Source organism: Sorghum bicolor, chromosome 4, assembly GCF_000003195.3.
Source record: "Sorghum bicolor cultivar BTx623 chromosome 4, Sorghum_bicolor_NCBIv3, whole genome shotgun sequence".
Lineage (NCBI taxonomy): Eukaryota > Viridiplantae > Streptophyta > Magnoliopsida > Poales > Poaceae > Sorghum > Sorghum bicolor.
The window spans coordinates 63504823-63528818 of NC_012873.2; the positions used below are offsets into that span (position 1 = coordinate 63504823).

A 23996-nucleotide genomic window follows, 5' to 3' on the forward strand; every position below is an offset into this window, starting at 1 on the left:
AAAGAAAATGAACTTGAAGTTCAGAATATAATAGAATTGCAAACGAGCTGCCTGAAGCCTTCACTAATAATAAAGGGATTATAAAATCTCACATACCTGCAGTAAATGCACCTGAAAGAATAGAAATACCACATGAAGTGGATGAATTGGAATTCCAAATAAAATCTACACTAACTCCTCATACCCTGAAGAGGGGGAGACAAAGTAGAAATACTAATAAAGAAAAAGGTGCATCTACTCAGTCTACAGCTATACGGAGACGTCCTAAGAAGCTTAAGACTGGGCAGAAAGAAAATAAGAATAAAAGTGAAGGTACACCTATAGTGACGCATCTTGAAGATGAACAACCCAGTGAGAATGTGCACATAGAAAAAACTCACGATGGGAAACCGAAAATTCCTGATTTAAATATACCGGTTAATCAGGATGAATGTGAAAGAATAATAGAGAATTCAACAAATTATGTTGAAACAGGAGAAGTATATGATAGAAAGACTACTAATGTCGACGTATATTTTGCTGAGAAGATTGCTAAAATTGATCTAGATCCTGAGCCAAAAACATTAATAGAATGCAAGAAGCGTTCTGATTGGCCTAAGTGGAAAGAAGCAATCGCAGCTGAATTACTCTCGCTAAATAAAAGAAAAGTATTTGGTCCCGTAGACCGAACCCCTGAAGGTATATTCCCTGTAGGACATAAATGGGTTTTCGTTCGAAAGAGAAACGAAAACAATGAGGTGGTAAGATATAAAGCGAGACTAGTAGCACAAGGGTTTACGCAGAGACCCGACATCGATTTCGAAGAGACTTATTCTCCTGTAATGGATGGAATCACATTCCGGTATTTGATATCAATGGCAGCAAGTATGAACTTGCAGATGAAATTAATGGATGTCGTGACTGCATATCTATATGGGTCATTAGATGCTGAAATTTATATGAAAGTTCCTGAAGGAATTACTGTCCGAAAGCCAGAAAAACGTAACATGTATAGTGTCAAATTACAACGATCACTTTATGGCTTAAAACAATCCGGAAGAATGTGGTATAATCGTCTTAGCGATTTTCTTGAAGAGATGGGATTTCTGAAGAATGAGGATTGTCCCTGTGTATTTATACGAAAATCTGAGAAAGGTTTTTGTATAGTATCAGTCTATGTAGATGACCTCAATGTCATTGGAACTACAAAAGAAATTGAAGAAGCTAGTTCTTACCTAAAATCTGAATTTGAAATGAAAGATTTGGGTAAAACTAAATTTTGCTTAGGCTTGCAGCTTGAGCATACCCATGAAGGGATTTTAGTGCACCAGTCTGCATATACCAAGAAGGTATTAGAGAAATTCCATCATGAAAATGCACACCCTGAACGTACACCCATGATGGGGAGATCCCTCGACGTAGAAAAAGATCCTTTTAGACCTAAAGAAGAAGGTGAAGAAATACTAGGATCTGGGTATCCCTATTTAAGTGCCATTGGTGCGTTAATGTACCTTGCAAATGGCACTAGGCCCGATATTGCATTTACTGTTAACCTATTAGCAAGGTTCAGTTCGGCCCCAACCAAAAGGCATTGGAGTGGTGTAAAAAGAATTCTTAGGTATCTTCGAGGTACTATTGATCTTGGATTGTATTTTCGGAAGAAACAAGATCTTGGCATAATTGGGTATACAGATGCAGGGTATTTGTCTGATCCCCATAACGGATTATCACAGACTGGGTATGTGTTTCTGAGTGGTGGAACAGCTATCTCTTGGAAGTCATCTAAGCAGACTCTGGTGGCAACATCCACTAACCACTCTAAAATTATTGCATTATATGAAGCAGCCAAAGAAAGTATTTGGCTTAGGCGTGTTCATCAGCATGTACAGAATGCATGTGGAATCACTATCGCGCCTACCCCTACTATTATCTATGAAGATAATTCAGCTTGTATTGCACAAGTTCAATCAGGTTATATTAAATCAAATATCACGAAGCATATTTCGCCTAAATTTTTCTATACGCATGAGATGCAAAAGAATGGAGAAATTATGGTAACTCGTGTCAAATCTTGTGATAATCTTGCAGATGTATTCACAAAAGTTTTGCCTCCACCAATTTTTGAAAAATGCATACGTGGGCTTGGCATGAAAAGACTAAGAGAAATACAAGAATCAGGGGGAGAACTCCTTGATTAAATAATCCTGATTGTTATGTCTAGAAGACACAGTGATGACCATTCTAGAAGAATGTTCAATAAAATCTTGAAGATCATTATTGTACTCTTTTTCCTATTATGAGTTTTTCTGAAGTTTCTCATAAAGGTTTTAATGAGGCAATATATGTGCAATTAACAAGAACGGTGTATATGTACTCTTTTCTCCATAAACCGTTTTTCCCAATGGGTTTTTCGGATAGAGTTTTTAACGAGACATAATATCGTGGTAATTGCCCAAGGGGGAGTGTTGTAAAACAAACGGACTTTGGAATATAGAAAGAGGAGAAGGAGGAATCCTAATCCTAGTCCGTTTGCTATGTGGATAATTACCGAACTCTAGGACATATTCAGGATATATATATGTGGGAGATCCTTCATTATAATCATCAATATTCAGAAATCAATAAAGAATAGTCCCACACAATTATTCTCTTGTGTTCATCTCTGTGTTTGCGTTGCTTTTGAGAGCGATAGCCGATCCAACGTCAACGACGTGTTTTACAACACATGAGACGTCTATTCCTGGCGACAGTCTTCTAGTACGACAACATTGTCGTGCTACTACTGTGGCCGGCAGCGTGCTAGCCTTTGCCTAGATATCATACTGATGTCGTATCCTCGTCCTAGATCTCCCCTTCTCTTTTTGCCAGGGTCAGTGTGCTGTGCTCTGGCTCTGGTAGTGCACAATACACAGCATACAGACACGTGGTAAAGTTCACCAGATGTCCACCGATCCGCACCCCAGGTCCAAACGTCCTGACCCGTGTCCGCTTGGTCCGACAAGCTCGCCGTGAGACCCACCGGTTCGAATAAACTACCACCGAATGTACACTGGCGGGCTCACGAGTCCGAGGAGATTTCATCCCCTAGCATACGTTTTTATATGCCGCGACGCCGACAGACCCCGACGCGCCCTCCCACCCGGCCGGTGCAGCGTACGCGCGCGGCCATGGCCACTCCGCAAGCAATGCAACTCTGTCTACGTGTCGCTCCATCTGCGCGACAGGGGCGGCAGCGGCGTCAGGGACCGAAGCCTTGGTGTTTCCTGCCGCCCACGCAGCGTTTCCCCCGTGCTCCGTGTCTGCCTGCCTGCGCCGCACCGCCACCGCCCACCGCGCGGGCGAGCCCGATGACGATAAATGGGCGGCGAGGTGGCAGCACCGGCCGGGACGCGACGCAATGCGACACGAAGAACAGTGCGATACTAACTACGGTCAAGGCAGCGGTCGTCGAGGGGGTGAGGAGGAACTCAAGATGGAGGCGCACTTGTTGATGATGAGGACAAAGAGGAGGGATCACCTGCTGCTCACTGACGGGGGCTGCGCCGGGGCGGCGGGGGCTCTGGCGGTGCAGTCGCCGCAGATGCCGATGGAGCCCATGGAGTTCCTCTCGCGGTCGTGGAGCGTGTCGGCGTCGGAGATCTCCAAGGTGCTGGCCGCCGGCGGCGTCGGCGCGAGGCGGAGCTCCAACTTCGTCGTCGACCGCCTGTCCGGGATGCTCGTGCCGGAGACGCTCGCGCTCGCCGCCGCCGCCTCCGGCACCAACATAAGCCCCCGCAAACGCGTAAGCATCGATCTCATCGAACCATTCTGCTCATCCCTGCAATACCGCCAGTGCAGCTGAATCAATGGATGGATTGTCCTGCGCGATTTGCGTTTGCAGCAGACGCTCAGGAGCAGGAGCGCGATCTCCGCGCACCAGGTCCACCACACGGTCCAAGCGATCGGCAAGTGGTTCCACCACTGGGACGCGAGCAGCAGCAAGGTGGACAAGGCCCGCGCCGAGCGGGCGCGCGTGCACGCCGCGGTCTCCGTGGCGAGCGTGGCGGCCGCCGTCGCCGCCGTGGCCGGGACCGCGAGCGCCGAGATGGATGACATCGATGGCGCCCGGATGGAGAGCGCGCTGGCGTCCGCGACGCAGCTGCTGGCGTCGCACTGCGTCGAGGTCGCCGAGCTCGCCGGGGCCGACCACGACCAGGTGGCGTCCGCCGTGGAGGCCGCGGTGGACGTGCGGAGCCCCGGGGATCTGCTGACCCTCACCGCCGCTGCGGCCACGGCTCTCAGAGGAGCCGCGGCGATGAGGCACAGGGCGCAGCGGGAGGCGAGGAGCAGAGCAGCCGTGGCGCCGTACGAGAAGACCGGCGGCAGCTGCCGCGCCGACGTCTGGTGCAAGGAAGGGGCGCTCCTCGAACGCAACCGCAAAGGCAAGCACAGCCATTTTTGTTCGCCACGTCACAAGCTTCACTGCTGACAGAGCTTTGGGCAAGCTAGAATCTGAATCAAACCGAACTGCTGTTTCCACAGGCGCTCTGCACTGGAAGCAAGTGGCCGTGTACATCAACAAGAAGTCGCAGGTGATGGTGAAGCTGAAGAGCGAGCACATCGGCGGCGCCTTCTCCAAGAAGAAGAAGGGCGTCGTCTACGGCGTCTACGACGACATACCGGCGTGGCCGGCGCACGAGGGCGGCGGCGTGCAGAGCTCGGCGCCGGAGACGTGCCACTTCGGGCTGAGGACGGCGCAGGGCCTGCTCGAGTTCCAGTGCGAGAGAAGGGCACAGAGGCAGGAGTGGGTGGAGGCGGTGAAGAACCTGATCCGGCAGGTGGCCGGCGGTACTGCTCAGCTCGAGCATTCGTTTGAGTCGCTCAGGCTGAGCGCATCTTAAATTTGGTCGTGTAACCTGGCGCGTAAATGAGTAAATCTGACCCCGTTAGTTTCCCCGCACGGTTTTAACGCAGGGAGAAATCGAGGGGCGATTTATGTGCAGAATTGTAGTTTTTGCTTTTTCCTGGGACTCCATACTGTCTGTTCCTGGTGTACGTAGTTCTCCTTGCTCAGACTCCATACTGTTTGTTCCTGGTGTAGTCAATTTCAAGCATCGTCATGATTGTGACTTGATTATGACGTGCGGCCCCCTTTTTTTTTTGCCAAAATTTGGCGTATGCTGAAATGTTAAGGGAGACAAACATTGTTCGTTCGCTAAAAAAATAATGTTGAAAAGCACTATCTCCTAGCAAAAAATAACACGGCCTTTTTTAAGCTTAATCAAATTTATGAAAAACAGCATCAACATTTATTATTCTAAATATATTTAAAATATATTCTGTAATGAATTAACAATAATTATTTTCTATTGCAAACATTTTTATTTTATATGTTTGAAAATGTAAGGGAGATTCACTAGAGTTACATTTTTCTGAGACGGAGAGACTATTTCTTTGCAACGGACATCATGGAACTAGAATTCCGATCAACATCATAAATGAACTAATAGCCAACTAAATTTGGTTTCCGGCCAATACAAGCAATGAGCATATGTGAAGATAACAGGTCATGTACATGTGAAGGCAGCATGCCGTGCTTTTAAAACAAAGATCAATAAACATCCGCGGAGGCAAAGCACGGAGCGACATTGTTGACCTACTGGGGATGGAGGTATATACCAGTGGCGGCCAGACCAGAGGGCTGCGCGAGAAATGCCATGAAAATAGGTCCGAGGAGAGATATAGGGAAGTGTCTCGACTTTGAAAACTTATGAGTTGAAGAGGATATTTGACAATTTTCTATGAGCTTTTTTAGCAAACTGTTGGAGAAGTTTTTTTTTTCTTTTTGTTAAAATATTAAGATAGGGAGTTGTTTTTACCAAACTCTGGATGCTCTTATACACATAAATGCTCTCTGCATATCTCCAAAACCAAGATTTTTTTTTTGGAATTACAAGTACAAAGCCATAAGAAATCCATCCTACCATGTACGGAGTATGGCAAATTTAACAGAATCCAGTACTGCTCGATCTGATAAGATCGATAGGATCATATACATAAGATCCAGATCCTATAAGTTAATTTTTATTAGACCATTTTACTAACTAAATCACAACTAAAAACTTAGGTAGATTCAATGTAAGCTAGATGTAACTATGGTTGTTAGCAAAAGCTCAAGCATTGGCAACTGTAAGAGAACATTTGACATTTACCCGTCTTATATAATCATCATCGTCATATGACACAAATCTCGACGTAAACCCTAAGACATCAGAAATGAAGTACGTATTTGGAGTTGGAGGTCATCTTCAAATACGGGAGTGTTTGATGCACTAAACAAAATTTAAGTCCATGCTTTGGATGCCAAATAGAAGGCCTAAACATGAACTAATTACTGTGTCTAACAACTAATCGATGAGTAAAACTCATTAGAAAAAAGGAAATCTTAATCAGTCCACGTTACGATGGATTAAACTTTAGTTTGCTGATCCAAACAGGTCCATATTGGTTAAGTTAGTGTCGTCTTTGAAGAAAAAAACAAACAAGGTAAGAATTTGAGCATCCATGGATTTTGCGTCAGGCTGTGAGAGGCGCTGAGCCGCAACGAAAATAGAAGTGGCAACCACCAAATGGACCGAGGCGCGGTCTCTGCAGCGGCTAGCTAGCCACCGTACGTGGACGGTGGACGCGGTCGTGGAGGTGCAGGCTATTAGCGCCGGCCGGCGGCGTTGGCACTTTGGCAGTTGCGTCATCCGATCATCGTGCGATGTCTTGCCCGCTTGCCCCTCGCTTTCGCTTATGTATGTACATGTCCCGTGCGGCCGTTGCCTTTGGTTGTCCATCGCGTCGTCTATCGCCGTCGGGGATCGGGAGACTCTCTGCCGCTACGCCACGCCGCGGTCTCGGCCGCGCGCGGCCTCCTCGACGTCCTCGCGCCATTGCGTGCGCTTGGACTGCCGTTCGTCACCGTCGTCGGGGAGGATGCATGAGGAACACAAGTACACGGTTGGCTGCGAGCTTCCCGGCCTGTCGCTGTCTCCCGATTCCTGAACCCCGGCGCACGCTTTCGTTCCGGCCTTCCGGGTTGTCTCGCTGGCGTACAACAAAACGCCCGCGTGCGGTTTCGATGCACCGCGCAGCACGCGTGCTCCGATCCATCATCCATGCATAATATGTCGCGTTACGATTCCGACGTGCGGCGCGTCATGGCGTGAAGACACCAGTTAACACACTCGTGACCTAGTTCGCGACCGGTCGATCGATCGACATGCATGCGCGACGACTCTGAATCCGTCGCAGGCTAGAGTAGAGGGCCATAGCGAGAAAGAGAACTCACGGCTGAGATCAGCCAGCAGGCAAAAGTTATTTAATATTCGCAACGGATTTATGTTAGAGGATAACCGCAAGGTTTGACAGCATTTGTTGCGATTCTGCGAATCACCGGGCAGAGTGGCGTGTGCCAACTCTGAAAGCAACGGCGTGTGGGACCGAGCATTTGGTGGGGGGCTCGCTGGCTGCCGGCTGCGTGCCCCAGCGAAACCGAAACCCCCCGTACATACCTGGAATATGGTTTTGCTCCTTGGGTGGGAGCCGTGTTTGGCTGTTTGTGGCGCGGGATCTTACGGCTGGGACCGAATGGCGACGTGGATCAATTCCGCCCCAGCCCATAGCCGGAGCTGAGAAAGCAACGGTTGCGGCAGGTTGCGGCGATGGAAAACCGTTGGTGCACAGCTGAAGCTACATTACATTACATTACATGGGCCTTGTTTAGTTGCAAATTTTTTTTGCAAAATAGGAATAGTAACACTTTCGTTTGTATTTGATAAATATTATCCAATCATGTACTAACTCGACTTAAAAGATTCGTCTCGTCAATTATGCGTCTAAAGATTTCATATGACGGGAATTAAAAAATTTTGCAAATTTTTTTAGAACTAAACGAGGCCATAGCTTTGAAGTACGTATTATTCTAGGGGTTGTTTAGTTGGTGATGTTATTTTTTATTTATATTTAATATTTCATACATGTACAACAAGATTCGATGTGACGAGGAATCTTAAAAACCTTACAAAATTTTTCAGGAACTAAACAGCCCCCTAGCCTTTTAATTTAGTTTCCGCTTGCTACTACACTTCAATGCGGAAGCATTAGCTACAACCGTTTGTTGTGAATATGGAACATTTTGTTACATAAACAAACATTTCGTCATTTCTAGGTAAGCTCACAGGAAAAACAAAACGTTAATCACAAAGTAGACCTTTTCTCCCATCGAGGAACTCGTGCCTGATTAAGAAATACTAGAGCATTAAGGCTTTGGTTCTTGTCATGGTAACTGTACATCTAGGTTTGGGCGCAGCCTTCGGTTCAACATAGGTGATTGCATAATTGCATTGCTCGGTTAAGTATTCTTCTTTTTACAAGTGATGTGCTTATCGATAATAAAGGTGTACATGTTGAGTTTTTACATATCAAAATTTCTCAGCCTAATCAACATAGATGTTAGTAAGAGCAGCCTGTGCATGCATGTATGTCCTAAAAATAATGGATTCAGAGTTTCTTTGGAACGTAGTAATTTCAAAGAATTTGTTCATGTTCACATAAAAACACAAGAAAAAGGGAAAAATCCCACGTGCCAAAGGGAATCCTAATTGTGCCGTTAGTAAAACTATACAGAATTTGATCAAGTTTATAGCAAAAGAATAGTGATATTCAATACACCAAATACACATAATATAAAAATATATTCCACAAATAATATAATGAATACATTTATTTTGTGAAGTATTCATATTTTTCAATATACATTGATCAAATTCAAGATGTTTTGACTTGGCACTACATTAGAATTATGTTGAGGAAGTATGTGTGTTTATAGAAATGAGCTTATGTTTAGCTAAAGTAAAGAAAAAATCTTGGAGTTCAAGAACGATTACGGATTACTACGTATTAGAATTTGTTATTAGAAAAAAATCATTTTTACTAACTCTAACAAAAAAATAATAACTATTGCTTAACAACTCATATGCATATACGAAAAAAGTCCTAATACCATTTTCCTTCCTTGATTTTTTTTTAGTTTTTATCAGTTTATGAAAAAAATATACTAGAAATTTTTTCTTATTTTTTATGGACGGTGAGATTGAGACATGAAGTTGATTAGCCTCAAAAGTGCAAGAATCAAGGCAACTTTGAGATAATAAACGTTTGATAAGTTCAAAACCATAGCACCTTAATAATTGCCCACTGTAGAATATAAATCAAAACTAATTTGATGGAATCACAAGAGAACAGAAAATTAAAGCAACCAATAAGCATGACACCACAAGAAACCGCACAACCAGTATGGGTGACCCCTAGCAATACTCAACCCTCTCCAAATATATATTGGAGCATAATACGTTCATTGGAGGATTTTCGCAACTCCACAAAGCTCCAAAGGCCAAAACTACCTTCCTGCTCAAGACATTTTTTTTAGTTATCCATCCCATCCCCCGTAGGCTGTTGGATAGCGCGCGGTGCAGCCGAGGAGACCTCGCGGTCGAAGAACGAAGACAACCTCTGTTTCCGGCGAGACGGCGATGAGGAACCCGCCGGGCAGGCACCTCCTCCGCCTCAGCAGCCGCGCCGTGCGCTCTTCATCCTCCTCGTCGGCGCTCGGCCCCGGCGCCGGCGCCTCCACCTCCGCCGCGTCCCCACGCCCGCGCGCCGTCGCGAGCGGGCGGCCCCTGCGCGCCAGCTCCCCGCCCCCGCCTTCCGCGGTCGCCGCCGCCGCGTACTGGGAGTCCCGCGCGCTCCGCCGCGACGGGGAGGAGGAGGGGGACTGGGAGGAGGTCGTCGCCGGAGCCGGCCCCTCCGGTACCGGGGAGATGGAGGAAGAAGAGGAGTACAGGGTGGTGTTCTGGTCCCCGCCCACCATAGACGAGGTCACCGGCGCAGTCACCAGCATCCAGGAGTATGATTTGCGTGCTCACCTTGTTAAAGCATATCTTATTTTTCGCACACTGTTAGATTGGATCTAACTTTGCATCTTGATGTTGCTTGTGTTGGTGACGCGACCTTTGCTTCCATGGATTAGATTCGATTGGAGCTGTTTTCGAATGTAGTTTCATGCGACATAGATAGCTCTTGCATGCTTCAGTTCATTTTAGCACTATATGGTGGTTAGCATTCGTTGTCGTTATGCGGTCCCTGCCATCTTAGTATGGAGTGGGGATGGGGTGGGGGCGGGCTATGCCGCTATGGGGGTAGGGGTGGGGGCGAGGGATCTATGGATAGACATCCACACGAACTTGCAGAGTTGCAGTATCAATTTTTTCTCATGCAGAATTCATTAACAATCATGAATGAGTTCCTATTTTTGTTGTTATGTTCTTGAATCATAGGATTGTCTGTGTACCTTTTGGCACCCGTGTTGTAGGGACTACTATAGAACATTAGATCCACCTAATTACATCAACTTTATATGATTAGTAGCAGCTCAATGAAGGATTATAATTGGTTATGCTAATTTCCCATTGTTTATTTTCTTGTAACTTTTTCCAACCCTATGGATTACTTGCTCACTCTGGCTCATTCTTGCCAGGTGATCCCCAAGACTAGCTTTGTTGTACTAACATAATTTGTATTTGTCTTTTTATAACCCCCCCCCCCCTCTCCTCTCCTCTTCCCCAAAAAGAAACCAGAGCGATTGGCCTGAGAAAATCAAAGATTTGTTCTTGTTTGCTTTATAATTAGAACAAACATAAACTAATTATTAGATAGAAAAGGTTCTATGGATTAGACTCCCTTTGTTTCCAGGGTTTGTATTATGCAACATCTTGTTGTGACCATATTGCAATGTGTGTACCATCATTTGATAAACCGATAAAAATGTTTTTTTCTATGTTCAAGTTTGTAGCTGAAAACAAACCTTTTTTTCTTTAAAAATCTACAGCAAACCTTTGCTCATTAACTTGTACCAAAGAGTTAAATCTCATGCATTGCTGTTCTTTGCTTCATTTAATCGAGTTATCGTTTCCTTCAGGGTATTTGAGAATCCTCTTGGAGACACAACTGACAGACAGTTGTCTGCATCAGGACATTCATCTGGCAATTCATCTGGATCAGATGACTGGATTGAACCTGCTGCCTATGTTCTTAACTCTACTGCACTTCTTTCAAGGGAACATAGGAATGTTTTGGATGCTTTCCGTCTGTTGCAAAAGGATCCCACCGTTCAGGTTTAAACTGAACCTATTCCTTTTATGTATTTTCAGTGTTCACCTAAACACGAGATGCTAAATGGTCAGTAACTTATTGCGTAGCCTTTTATTCGGGCTCAACAGCTTTTTAAACAAGCAAAATGGCTGGTTAAATGGAAACAACTGGTGACCATGTAGTGATTAAAGCTAACCGGCTGTTTAGGCGAGCAGAGGTATTTTGCAACACTTAGTTAGATAGTGATACATTATTACCACATCATGTTATAGTGCCCTGTCATATTTTGCTGTACCATTTGTAATTTCAGATCTAGCTGTCATCTAGAAGTTTCTCAACAGCTTATCTCTTAATCATTGTGTTAACCTTGTCCATTATGCAGAAAATGGTTATGTCTTTGTCATGCGATAAGGCTGTTTGGAATGCTGTCATGAATAATGAGGCAGTTCAAGATTTCAGGAGATCTTTACATGATGGTATGTTGCGTGAAAACTTTCATGTATATGCATGTATCATATACAATGTTCTGTTTGTTAATTCCAAGCTGTACTCGGATGAACCATTTGACCTTAGCCTTGTAACATTTGCAAGAAATATTCACTGCTTTAGCTAGACTATTGCTTTTCTTTCTGGTCTATATATTTTCACTTATTCCGACTAACAACATCGTTCAGGAAAAGAAAATGACAAAAAGGGAGACACTGGTGGTCCAGCTGAAGTGCTTAAGTGGATCCTGGAAAGTGCCCAGGCAAAAATAGTTGAATTCCTTGAGAATGTTATGAAGATAATCAACATGCTGATCCACCCTCAAGAGGATGATGATAAGCCAGATGCATACAGTGATGCAGTTAAGGTGTCGTTCATGCTCACGGTATTCGTCTTCATCGTGGTGGCCATTGCTCGTATCAAGTGAGCACAACAATCCGTCGACTTTATATTTCTATATGTTTCATTGCCTCTTTGGTTATACACGGAGCAACTCTAGTCAGTTAGTCAGGTCAAGATTGAGGCCATCCAAAGGTTGACTGGCCAAGAATTTGGGATTTGTTATTGTGCCAATGTGTGGAATTATGATGTGTCCTAGTAATATTAACATTATTATGCTTGCATTCAGCGTGCTTATGCTTTTCGTTTTCCTGGTGATTTTGGCTACAGTTATGAACATTGGGATTTCAAAGTGTGGTGAGGCAGATTCTGGCATTCTACAAGCTCGTCTGTATATGTTTTGTAGAACACACCAAGCTTCATAACTTAGCCTATACAAAATTTTACAAGGGAATGTTGTTGTTCTGGGTCATATTTGTGTGCCGGATGGACCTCTGTAGCTACGCCTCCTACTCCAGCAGTCCAGCATCAGCAAATTTCATGTTTGCAGTCCTTCATCGTAAGGATACAACATTAACTGTTGAAATAGCCCGCATAAATGTCAATTGATAAAATTCTTTGTATAAATAAAGTTACAGGCTGACTTTGATTTGATTTGCTCCATTGAAATAGCCCGCATAAATGTCAATTGATAAAATTCTTTGTATAAATAAAGTTTGATTTGGTTCAGTTCACTATCACATCTTTCGTTCGCGAAAAACAGACCGTTGGGTGCGTGTGCAAAACAATTCAGACCAATGTCAATGTGTCACACACACTCACGACTAATCCCCTCTTGCTAACAAATAATAATCCAGCTTTAGCCGGTGATCATGGTGCCGGTGCCCTCGTCCGTGAGTATCTCGAGCAGCAGCGAGTGCGGGACGCGGCCGTCGATGATGCTGGCGGTGCGCACCCCCTGGGCGATGGCACGGACGCAGCACTCCACCTTGGGAATCATCCCGCCGCCCACCTTCCCCTCGGCCACCATCCGCCTCACCCCGGCGACGTCCACCTCCCTCACCAGGCTCCCCGGGTCGTCGCGGTCCGCCAGTATGCCGGACACGTCCGTGAGCAGCAGCAGCTTCTCGGCTCCCACCGCCGCCGCGATCTCCCCGGCCGCCGTGTCGGCGTTGATGTTGTAGGCCTGCCCGGCCTCGTCGGCCGCCACGGTGGCGATGACCGGGATGTGCCCGGACGCGATGATGGGGTGGAGGACGGCGGGGTCCACGCGCGTCACTTCGCCGACGAAGCCGAGGGAGGCGGCGTCGGGGGAGGGCCGCGCGGTGAGTAGGCGCGCGTCCTTGCCGCACAGCCCGACGGCGGTGGCCCCCGCGAGGCTGATGAGGGAGACGAGCTGCTTGTTGACCTTGCCCACGAGCACCATCTCCACGACCTCCATGGTGACCGCGTCCGTGACGCGGAGCCCGTTCCGGAACTGGGGCTCCACGCCGACGCGCGCCAGCCAGGAGTTGATCTCGGGCCCGCCGCCGTGGACGAGCACGGGGCGGAGGCCGACGCAGGACAGCAGGACCAGGTCGCGGATCACCGACGCCTGCAGCTCCGCCGACTTCATCGCCGCGCCGCCGTACTTGACCACCACCGTCTTGCCCTTGAACCTCTGGATGAACGGGAGCGCCTCCGACAGCACGTCCACGCGGCTCAGCGCCGCTACAGGGGACGCCGGCGTGGGCTGCGCCGCCGCCACGGAAGCGGCGGAGACCCGGAGACCGCCGCTGCGGTGGGAGGCTGACGGGGTCAGGGCCGCAACGCGGTTAGCGTTCAGGCCATGCTTCGGGGTCGGCGTGGAGGCGGCGGCGGCGGCGGCGAGGGAGGGGTGGGGATTGGTGAGCAGCATGGTTTGCAACGGGGGGTCGTTGTGTTCGATGAAATGCCTCGCTTTGGTTTGGGTGTAGGCGGAAGCGAGCTTGCTGCTCGGCACTGGAAGTGTGCCCACGGCGCAGCGGAAATGGGTAATTGTAAGATTGGGACGGCGGCGTAGCAGGTGGCGAGTGGTGACACCGGAGCTGGTGGAGCGGCCGGCGGTTGACCGGAGCACGTGTTTTCGTTTGGGGATCGACTTGCTTTGCAAATTCGAGTATATGTTGTTTCGTGCTCTGGTTTTGATTATTTGGCATGGTGTAGCAGCACATTTGATATGATAGAGAAATTTCGATCAAAATGTGAAAAGAAATAAGGGCAATTCTCACATCTGGAGAGGTTCTGATTCATATGAACTCTCTGATCGAGTCTCTGTATTTACGTTGGGGACATCCGTTGGATTTTCTGCATTTTAAAACCCGTTCGACAAAACTGAAAGGTCAGGACTAAACAATATCAGTGTTGCTTGACAGGCCTGATTGCTGTCTCGAGCATGGCGTGGAATATACTATTTGTTTCTGAGCTCAACTTGACTGTCTTGACAGGCCCAACGGTCTGCCAGGGACACGACTATTGTAGCATTTGGGCTTCATGGTCTGATGAGTGGCTGGGCCAACCGGCTGGAGCTTTGGCCCAGCAATCAACTCTTGGACTTTTTTTTTCCTCTTAATTTGCCAACTCAACGAAAAACAGAACGACGAACTGTTCTTGCTCGGCTCTCCACTTCCCGGTTCTTCCTTCTCATCTGATGTCCTTCTTCTTCAGCTCTTCTAAAAAGTAAAAACTCTCTTCCGATTATATCGTGGTTTGACTTGATTTTGCTCAAAATTGCTTGAGTGGTTTGTGACACCAACCTAGTCTACCTTGCAACGTGAAACCGCCAGTAAGTATAGCCCGGCCCAAAAATAGACTGGATTAGGCCTTGTCGCGTTAGTCATTGTGGACACCAACCATGGGGAGAGCCCAGTATCGTCGTAGCCTAGTTCGTTGGGCTATGTGGATCTGTACCGCCAGTGGCTTTCCTACTTTTTTTTTGGGTCAAAATAGTATTGTATATCTCACATTCTCACCTCAACTGTTGCTTATATCCAAATCCCAAAAGAACCCTGCCTGTTAGATCCAAAGACGTATGGTTAGTCATTACAGAGCATTACACTACATTGTATAATACATAGTTTGCAGCACTTCTTCGGTATAACTGATTATATGCAGGTTTAAGCTGCTGGTTATCATTGTTAAATGCTCTGTGTTATAGTCTCTGTGGTCTGTGGATAGTGAGATTACAGTCAAATGCTGTGTGTCCGTGGAAGAGTACAAACTTCCAGCTATTTTCCCTACTCCCTCCATCCAAAAGAAAAAGCAATTCCATATGTAAAACAACTCAAACTTTGTTAAATTTGACCAAATTTATAGAAAGTTATACTAATATTTGTGTCTTTAAATAGATTTATCACGAAATATATTTTGTAATTAATCCAATGATATTCGGTGTTATAGATGTTAGTTTTTATAGATTTAGTTAAATTTTAAATTGTTTGACTCTTTGAAAACCAAAAATTACTTTTTTTTAGACGGAGAGAGAGCACCTTGAGTATTCGGGGGCTTATTGTCTGCTGAAATTCTTAGCGGTGGAGTATTGGGGGATGTCGGCATACGGAGTACGCTACAATGTGCATCGAGTAATCATGAGTTGTTTGGCCGTGTGTTTTGGACGGGCCCGTTTGTAATTCCTGGTAGCTCCATTCATTTGCTGGCAGCGGTGGTACGGCAACAGTAGCTCAATTGATGATCTTCTGTGGAGACAGGTTGGTAAAGACTGCGGTTCCTTTTTTGCCTCTGCCATCTTGGAGGGTCATGTCATTCAGTGATGCCGCCCTGTATTGATTGCAGACTGGAGCCTGGATATGATCTGCGTGTCACTGGGATCATGCATGCCATTCATTGTAAACTTCATCTGGTGCTTCCCCGTGGTGCGGGGGCGTGGTTGGTCTCGATCGATCTCGACGGCCAGATCAAGATGGGCCATGGCATGGAAGGCAGTCATTGCAATGCCAATGCTCTTGGAAATGAATGGATGGATGTCCCGTTTTTGTATACTTGCTGTATTATACACTGTACACTAGTATCATTCGTTTTTTGACCGTCTAACAGTGCTTTGCTGCCACAAAGTGTGCGGGTGTCTGCCCGTTTATTCAGGCTCGTGTATAAGCTGCGCGCCACCTTTTTTCTTTCTTTCTTTCTTTGCTACTGTATAGCGCTGAATGATTATTGTACTGCAAAAAAAAATTCTCTTTTGCACACTAAACCACATGTCTCGCCATGAGACCTAGATCGTCGTCAAATCATCCAAGAAACCACTTTTTGATCAAGGAAATAACATAACCCTCCAGAATCCAGCTCTTGGATCGTCGGAGCACTGTGCGGTTGGGTTTGACCCGCTGTCGCCGCTGGTCGGTTACGTGGTCCTTCTCCTCCAGCTACAGTATTCATTGCCGCGCGCCCTGCGGCATCCCATCCCTGTTGTACACGTACGGACCAGCAGCACGCCGGCCGCGCGTCCAGCAGGTCCAGCTACCACACGCCCCGCCATGGTAGCTCCACACACCACAGGCATTTAAAGGCCGTCGTCGTCCACAACTCTCCCTTTCCCATTCATCCCGTCGCCGGAGCAGGAGCAGGCAGCACGGCGCGAGCCGGCGAACCGTACGTCGTCGATCGCCGGCTGGGCCTGCGCTCTCTCGTCCTGCCTGGAACGGTCGATCGGCCGCTCCTACCAATCGCTTGGACACTCCTATCGAGAATCCGAGGCGGCAAGCACGCACGGCCGGCCGGCAGCCCTGCGCCGCCTGCGCTGCGCTAGCTAGGCTATACGCCCGTCGTCATGCCAGGCCGTGTCACCATCGGCTGCGTTGGCGCCACGTACGTACGGTGCCTCCACGCCGCGGTCCAGCTTAACGAACGAACGGTAGCCATATACTCTACTTGCCTATTGGTCGATCGAGTTCCTGATCGCAATTATGTTATGCGTGCGCAGCAGCTAGCCCCTGTGATGCCCCATTGTGTGCCTGCCTATTGGCTATATTGCCTATCGCGCACCACTCCTCACACACACACACACACACAGAGAGAGAGAGAGAGAGAGAGAGAGAGAGAGAGAGAGAGAGAGAGAGAGAGAGAGAGAGAGAGAGAGAGGCTTTCGCGTTGCGGCGGTAGGTGCAGTGAGATTGTCGTGGCAAACCCGGTGCGCACTTACCCGGCAGCGGCAGCGGCACCCACACCACACGCGCGCACCTCACCCCGGCCGGCCCCTTTTTGTTTCTGCCTCTCTCTCTCTCATAGCAAGCGGACGGAGATGGATGAGTTGATCAGTGAGACCATGACCGAGAGCGCCCTGTCGAGGAGGAGCAAATTAATCATGTGGGGGCGCCGGGGCCAGCAGAGAGCCTGCAAACGATGGAACGAATGGGATGCACGGAACTCCGGCCGGCTCAGTGACCGCGAGAGCTAACCAGCCGTCTCGCCGGCCACCCACGTCCACGTACCTCATCTCCTGCTATAGCTCGCACGCACTGTTGCCCCGTCGTCCTGCCTCCTGACTACGATCGAACGCCGGCGTCTCAAGTTTCCTTCCACACGCGCGCGCGCGATATCGATCGTTTTCCCATGGTTTTGTAGGTGGAGGGACGAGCTGCCTTGCCGCCGATGAATAATGGTGTACGTTGTTGAATACAGTAAGATCAGTTGGCCGTAGTGCTGCCGTGTGGTACTGGTACCTGTACAACGAGCCTACTACATGGTCATTCCTTCCGTGCACTGTGACTGTGAGTAGGGGACCTGCAGAGGTCCAGAGCCCACACAGATGCTTTGCCACAGGCGCACCGGAAGATGCTCCAGTAGGACGTACAAAAGCAACGTATGCTAGCCGTAGGACGGTAGGAGTAATAGCTTTCACCCACTGTTTTGCACGGTACAGTACGTACGTAGTGAAGTTGACCCCCCCCTACATAATCGTAGTACTACTGGGTGTGGGTGGGGATCCTCTCTATTCCTTCCTTCCGGGTTAAAAGCCATGGAACAATACTGTACTGCACTATGCGCGCACACTGGTGGCGACTGGCGTGGCTGGCTTTGCCGGAGCCGGGGGCCCTGCTGTGACTGCCTGCCCGGTGAACGCCATCACGAGAGCGCGAGAATCGAATTGGATTCCTGTGTGTCCACTGCATGCCCCGCTCACCGCGCGACGTCGCACGCGCGGCGTACCTACGGTACCGGCCGCGTAGGGTAGCGTTCATTCCCCCTATACTACTACCCTCTACCTCATGCTGCAAGCGACGGGAGGAAGCTGAGGTTGGCCTGGCCTGGCCTGGGCCACCGGCCGGAGTGGGTGCCGCGACGACGCCGCAGGTTTTGCCCGGGGCAACAGGGGTGGGGGCTTTAGGTTTTGGCCTGGAACGGTGGTGGTGACTGCCTGACTCTGGTGACATGCATATGCTCGCCGTACAGAAAAAAAAACACGTGGCCGAAAACTACCGCGCAATGGCGACGTAACACTATGCCAAAACAGCAAAAGGAAGACGCCGATCTAGTGACTCGGAAACAAAATGCGTTTGTGTGTGTGTATATATATGTATATATGCTTACGTACGTAAATCCAGTAGTAATAAGAATTAACACAATTTGTTGGGCGAATAATTGTCCAAACTAAAACCCTCACTCCTTTCGATCGGGCCGGGGGCGTGCTAGCTTTTGGTCACGGTGGAACCTTAGTACGCTCCAACATTAACGTAGGAGTACGTAGCTGCGGCTGAATCGATCGTGCGTTGCTTTATTCCGGCCGGCCGGCCCTCTTTTTACCATTTTGCAATTTTGTGCTTTTTTTCCTCTGATGATTCTCTCGGCGTCGTCGTTCAGGCTACCTCCAGCTAGCTATTCCATCTAGAACCGAGGACCATTTCCTTTGGAGTTTGGACTGTAGTAGGGACCTGTACTGACACTCTTTTTGTGCTTGTGCGTATATATATCTACTACATCATCTCCTTTTTTTTTTAAAAAAAAAAATTCCTGCTTTTGCTCATTTGCTGTTGTTATATTATTAGCAAGCAGCAAGGACGACAGCTACGCATACCTTACTACTGCTTCTCATAATCAATGGAACGAATCTGTGACCAGTGTGTAGCGTACTATCAGCGTAGCTTTAGCATAGCACCCGGCCGGCATCGCTCCTTTTCTGCCTACGGATTTTTTTGTCTAGCCCCATGATGATCTTGATCGAACACAGGGAGCGAAAGAGGTATGTGGACACCTCACAGTCACACCTGTAGGCCATATCATCGTGGCTAGATTTTCCTGCCCACCACTTCTTATTACTACATACACACACCATGAATAACTTGTGAGGGCGCGCGTGCATGCCCGCATGCATGGCGCAAGTCGTGACGTAGCATGCACCCGTGGCAGCGTCCAAGTGCGCACGTGGATTGTTTGGGCGATTTCCTACCACGCACACGCACTCGATCGATAGATAGCTAGTAGAGCAGCCAAACATAAAACGCCAGCCGAGGATCGATCGAGCCATCATCCACGACGTACGTCGCGTGAGCGCTGCCTTTTTATCTGTCGAAGCAGAGGAAGCTTCAGGCTCCCTTTTGTTCATGGCATGGGGAGCCCCGGCCCCCGCCGCACAGAGGCACAGTAGTAGTAGTAGCCATGCATGCGGTCGATCGCCTCTCCCGCACAATCATGGGGGAATCTAATCTCTTTGCATTGAGCGCCTTTGATCCACGTCATTATGCACGATGCTTTATTCACCCTGTCTCTACGTGTGTATAGCCGTGTCTCCCCATCAAAACACCGAGCTTTAATGCTGGTGGGTAGGCCGTGCTTTTCTCACGGTACGTCACCCGCGCCGGCCCCTTGCATTGCATTGCATTGCAACGCCACACCACACCAACGTGCATGCAGTGGAGTAGAGTATTGCAGAGGGCCTTTCTGCATGGATGATAATATATACTAGTTTTGTACTCTGCTAGAGCATAGATGTAGGCTAATTATTCCTTTATCTCCATATTTTTTTTCCACAACAACGAAATGATTCATAGTCTAGTGGGGTTGTAACTTCTTAGTAGCACCTCTCACGCCTAGATTTAACTCCCATGAGAGAAAAGTTTAGGGCTTGTAAAAAAAACCCCCCTTGTTAGCAAACCCTAAAATAGTGGTAGGGTGTCGACAATGGTGGTAGTCGATGCTACTCTATGGTCTACACTATTACTCTATTAGGGTTTTGGGTTTTTTTTTCGTTTTTGCAAGGTCAAGGCCTTCTACGTTAATAACAATGCTCAAGGAGAGCTCATAACTTTGACGGGTCCAATTTTTTTTCCATAGCGATAAAAGCGAATGTCACTACCATGAAACAAAGTTATTATAGAATTCAGATATTCAAGCCAAGATATCAAACAATCAACAATCTAATATGCAAAATCTGGACATCAGATACCTGGTAAAACCACCTAATTTATAAGAGTTCAAGTATGATGGCCTTCATCACAGTCTCGCAAAGACTAGCAACATCTACACACTTGAACCCATGTAAGTTTGATAGTTTGCGGTGTGCTCCGAAGGACCTCGATGAAACCATCTTTACAACAAGATCACAATCTGGGATATTGTACAATATATCCACACATAGGTTTACAATTACAAATCACAGTGCGAAAGTATAAGTTATTACAATAACTTGTTTCAAATATAAATATGGTAAAACAACATCAGTTCGAAAGTGGTCTTTCACATAGATTGAGGTATTAAATAACTGAAGCTTATCCGTCTCTCAGTTTGTAGGTACTCCAAAACGCGGTCCAACTAGGCCACCTATTTTTTTTGGGTATAGGCAACCCTTGCCTGCTACCTGCATGAAGCCCATAAGTAGATATGACTTTTTTTTCTATATAATTAAGTTGCATTAGAGTTAATTTTTTCTAAGTTTGATTAGAAATATGAAAAATAGTATAATATATTTGTATCTCTAAATAAGCGTAAGTTTAGGGTGACATCTATTGAGTATGAAACCACTAACATCCTCCTACCATTGTGCAACAGTGCAAGCCCTCTGGCGCTAGCTACCTAGCTTATTCCCTCCAAAGAAATTTAGTGTGTTGCAAGTATGCTATGCTAGTCTTGTCGAATAGATTTAGACTTTAGAGGCTTTGGTGGTCTGGTGGAAAAGGAGCGTGTGCATGAGAAGGCATGTTGCACGCGGCGGGAAATGAATGCCAGCAAACGAGTCCGTAAAAAAACTTGGCAAGACGTTATTACGTGATATATATATGGACTGAATCGAGACGTGCCTTGCATGCATCTTTCGTGACCTCACCTGTGTGGGCAAAGGGCAATGGGCATCAGCATCGTCGTGTCGCATCACTGATTATGCATGGGCGCCTGGCGCGTCACTTTCATTTCCTTTTCTTTTTTTTTTCTGAACTACTAGCTATCGCGCGCGCGACTTTCGTGCTACAAGAATCGACGGCAACGATGCGTCGATCGATCCCGTGGGCGGTTTTGGTCGCTCGTGCCGCCGTACGACGACGACGACGACGACCGGTCGGGGCGTATCGTACACATGCACATCGTTTTTTTTTTGTGTGTGTGGGGGGTGGGTTGTTTGCCGATGGGCATCACGGCGTACTGTTGCGAGAGAGCGCCGGGGACGGTCTACGTGGGAAGACAAAGGAGGTCACTCAGGTGATAGCGAGCGTGACGTGGACGTGACACCCACCACCATGTAGTCTGGCTACTGCCGGCCGTGTATCCTCCTTTTCACGACGTCCCTCCCTTACTATACTTAGCCAAAGCAAGACTATAGTACGTACGTACGTACGTCTATCTTCTTGTTTTACGTGGCCATGCACTGGCACGAGTGTTGCATGTGTGAATTTTGTCCTGATCGATTCGCCCAGCCGCAGGCGAGACAACCAACCACTAGTCCACTAGTGGCCGCGGCCGGCTCCCCGGAGGCCGCTCTATCTCGACCACCGATCGATTCGACCGTGGCAGCGGCAGCGGCAAAGGATTTTTGTTTGCCCTTTCACAGTCGTCTCACGGAGCGTGCCCGCCTGCCGCCGTGTTTTGCCGTGGCGTCCGTGATGTCCGTCCGTGCGCGCGCGGGGCACCCGCTCTAGCATACCGCGTTGCAGTTGCAGGCAGGTGGCCGTGCTGGCGCTGCCTTCCGCACAGGCGGCACAGACCCTGCCGGTCCTTGCTGGCCGCACACACCTGGTCTGCCCAGTGGCCGCGGCATCGACCCCCGGCCCTTTTTGACCGTGGCGCGGCATGTACCGGCGGTACCGCGGGGGCGCGGCGGCCGGGCGGGCGCTGGCGCCACTGGCGCCGCTATTGAAGCTGAAGCATGCCCACCCTCCACCTACTCCAGCGCATCATAATGGGCAGACGCCACGGCCGCCGGCCGTACGAAGTGAGCCCTGGGGCCTTTGGCCATTTCTGGTTGTGTCCAAGCCACCCCTTGCACGAGCCTGGCCTCGCCTTGGCTGCTAGTGCTGGTACTATACTACGACCCTACTCGTATTATTGTCCTGTCCCAGCCTTGCATTAGTCCATTTTAATCTCATGAATGATGAAGAATAGGAACACGACCTGTGTATCTGTAGGATTCCACATTTTTCCACCCGAAAAAGCTCCATCCGGCATTAGAGGAGGAAGTACTCGTAACCACTAACCAGCCGCGAAGCGACACGACAGCATGGTCGTCGGTCCCAGGCTTTGGAACGGGACACACACACACACACACACGGAGCAGAGCCGAAGAGAGGACTACTTGCGCTAAAAATTTGGATACTGTGCGGGCTTTTGGCTTTTGCATGCAGGGTGCGGTGGGCGTACAGCGTAGGTCGCTACCTCATGGGCCGCCAGTAGGACCGCCCGGACCGACGGCCCCATTCGAGGGAGGCCCACAGCACCGCCGCACGGTAGGTGCAAGGGACGTACTAGTACTAGTACGTAGACCGTGCGTCATGTTTCTTGGACGCGCAGGATACACAACATTCCGAAATCTCAAATCTCTCTGTGTGTTGCTGCGTTGGTCCTAGCGTTTTTTAGCTAGTAGACTAGTTGTAGATCTTTTGACATGAGACAAGAATCGGCCATGATATGAACGAAAGTCGAAAGAAGATTTGTTCTCGTCTCTTCTCGATCGGTAATAAATAAATAGATAAATAAAATAATAGGTGCACCTAAGATGCTGCTGCGTCCCTTTGTTCTTGAAGGCGTTATTATAGCAGTTCTTGAAGGCGTTATTATAGCAGAGACAAATAATAATTTTTTTTTTCTTTTTTGGCATTGCATGGAGTCCCTCTACAAATTAAACGATGGAATATTGTCGTACATGGATGCAATCTGATGATGACTGATGAGTTGTCCTGTCAAACCGGAGCGAGCTATTTGATTAGAGATCGTAAACTCTGAATAATCCCACACGTACAAGGGATTTAAAAACATGCCCAAGTGGTTGCAAGAAGTACTTAGATTCGTATCGAATAAATTTTATGATATACAGGTACTCAAGAGCCACCGATCAATATATACCCTAATCATGGTACTAGCACGATCATGTGCAGTACTATTTCAAGCACGATCATGTGCAGACATAAATACGTTTTGGATTTTGTTAGAGGGTACTCGACAACACATAGAAGACGACGCTGATACAGGTGTACTTGACACATGGTACTCTTGTAGTAACAATTAATTGATCCACGAATTAAGATTTTACTGCAGTACTGTAGCTCTAATGTAGCGTAGCTACAAATCTAGTAGTATAAGTTGAACGTATCTAGAAATTTTAGGACCAAGGACCTTTAACCACTAGATATATGGCAAATGGCCACATTATCAATGGTAGGGCCTTGACAAAAGCAAACTCAATCTCGCAGCTCGTCGCGCAGAGCACGGATGGTGTGACGCAGACCGGCTCACATCTCCCTCGCCCTCCCACATGCCCGTGCTCGTGTCCGCACCCATGTCCACGCTAGAGTTGGGGAAGAAGGCGTGTAGGGTTCCTATGAGCTCGTCGACATTAGAGTTCATCA

At 48.0% G+C, this 23996-nt stretch overlaps 3 protein-coding genes across 3 annotated transcripts; 2 read left to right on the plus strand and 1 right to left on the minus strand.

The window, feature by feature from the left end:
• LOC8076234 (VAN3-binding protein) lies at positions 3391 to 5058 on the plus strand. Its single transcript, XM_021460513.1, has 3 exons — positions 3391 to 3760; positions 3860 to 4400; positions 4501 to 5058. The coding sequence occupies exons 1-3, from the start codon at positions 3452 to 3454 to the stop codon at positions 4857 to 4859; spliced, it is 1209 nt and encodes a 402-aa protein (XP_021316188.1). The 5' UTR covers positions 3391 to 3451; the 3' UTR covers positions 4860 to 5058.
• LOC8076235 lies at positions 9380 to 12640 on the plus strand. The gene is made up of 5 exons (XM_021460172.1): positions 9380 to 9910; positions 10982 to 11177; positions 11537 to 11630; positions 11829 to 12063; positions 12310 to 12640. Exons 1-5 carry the CDS (start codon positions 9537 to 9539, stop codon positions 12338 to 12340), a joined length of 930 nt encoding a protein of 309 aa, XP_021315847.1. The 5' UTR covers positions 9380 to 9536; the 3' UTR covers positions 12341 to 12640.
• On the minus strand, positions 12674 to 14326 carry LOC8076236 (acetylglutamate kinase). The gene has a single exon (XM_002454491.2). It carries the CDS (start codon positions 13874 to 13876, stop codon positions 12839 to 12841), a length of 1038 nt encoding a protein of 345 aa, XP_002454536.1. The 5' UTR covers positions 13877 to 14326; the 3' UTR covers positions 12674 to 12838.

Coding starts and splice junctions, on each gene's coding strand:
- LOC8076234 (XM_021460513.1), top strand. CDS start 3,452: ATGGAGGCGCACTTGTTGATGATGAGGACAAAGAGGAGGGATCACCTG. Junction 3,761..3,859: donor ACATAAGCCCCCGCAAACGC/GTAAGCATCGAT, acceptor TTGCGTTTGCAG/CAGACGCTCAGGAGCAGGAG. Junction 4,401..4,500: donor CCTCGAACGCAACCGCAAAG/GCAAGCACAGCC, acceptor CTGTTTCCACAG/GCGCTCTGCACTGGAAGCAA.
- LOC8076235 (XM_021460172.1), top strand. CDS start 9,537: ATGAGGAACCCGCCGGGCAGGCACCTCCTCCGCCTCAGCAGCCGCGCC. Junction 9,911..10,981: donor GCAGTCACCAGCATCCAGGA/GTATGATTTGCG, acceptor CGTTTCCTTCAG/GGTATTTGAGAATCCTCTTG. Junction 11,178..11,536: donor AAAAGGATCCCACCGTTCAG/GTTTAAACTGAA, acceptor TCCATTATGCAG/AAAATGGTTATGTCTTTGTC.
- LOC8076236 (XM_002454491.2), bottom strand. CDS start 13,876: ATGCTGCTCACCAATCCCCACCCCTCCCTCGCCGCCGCCGCCGCCGCC.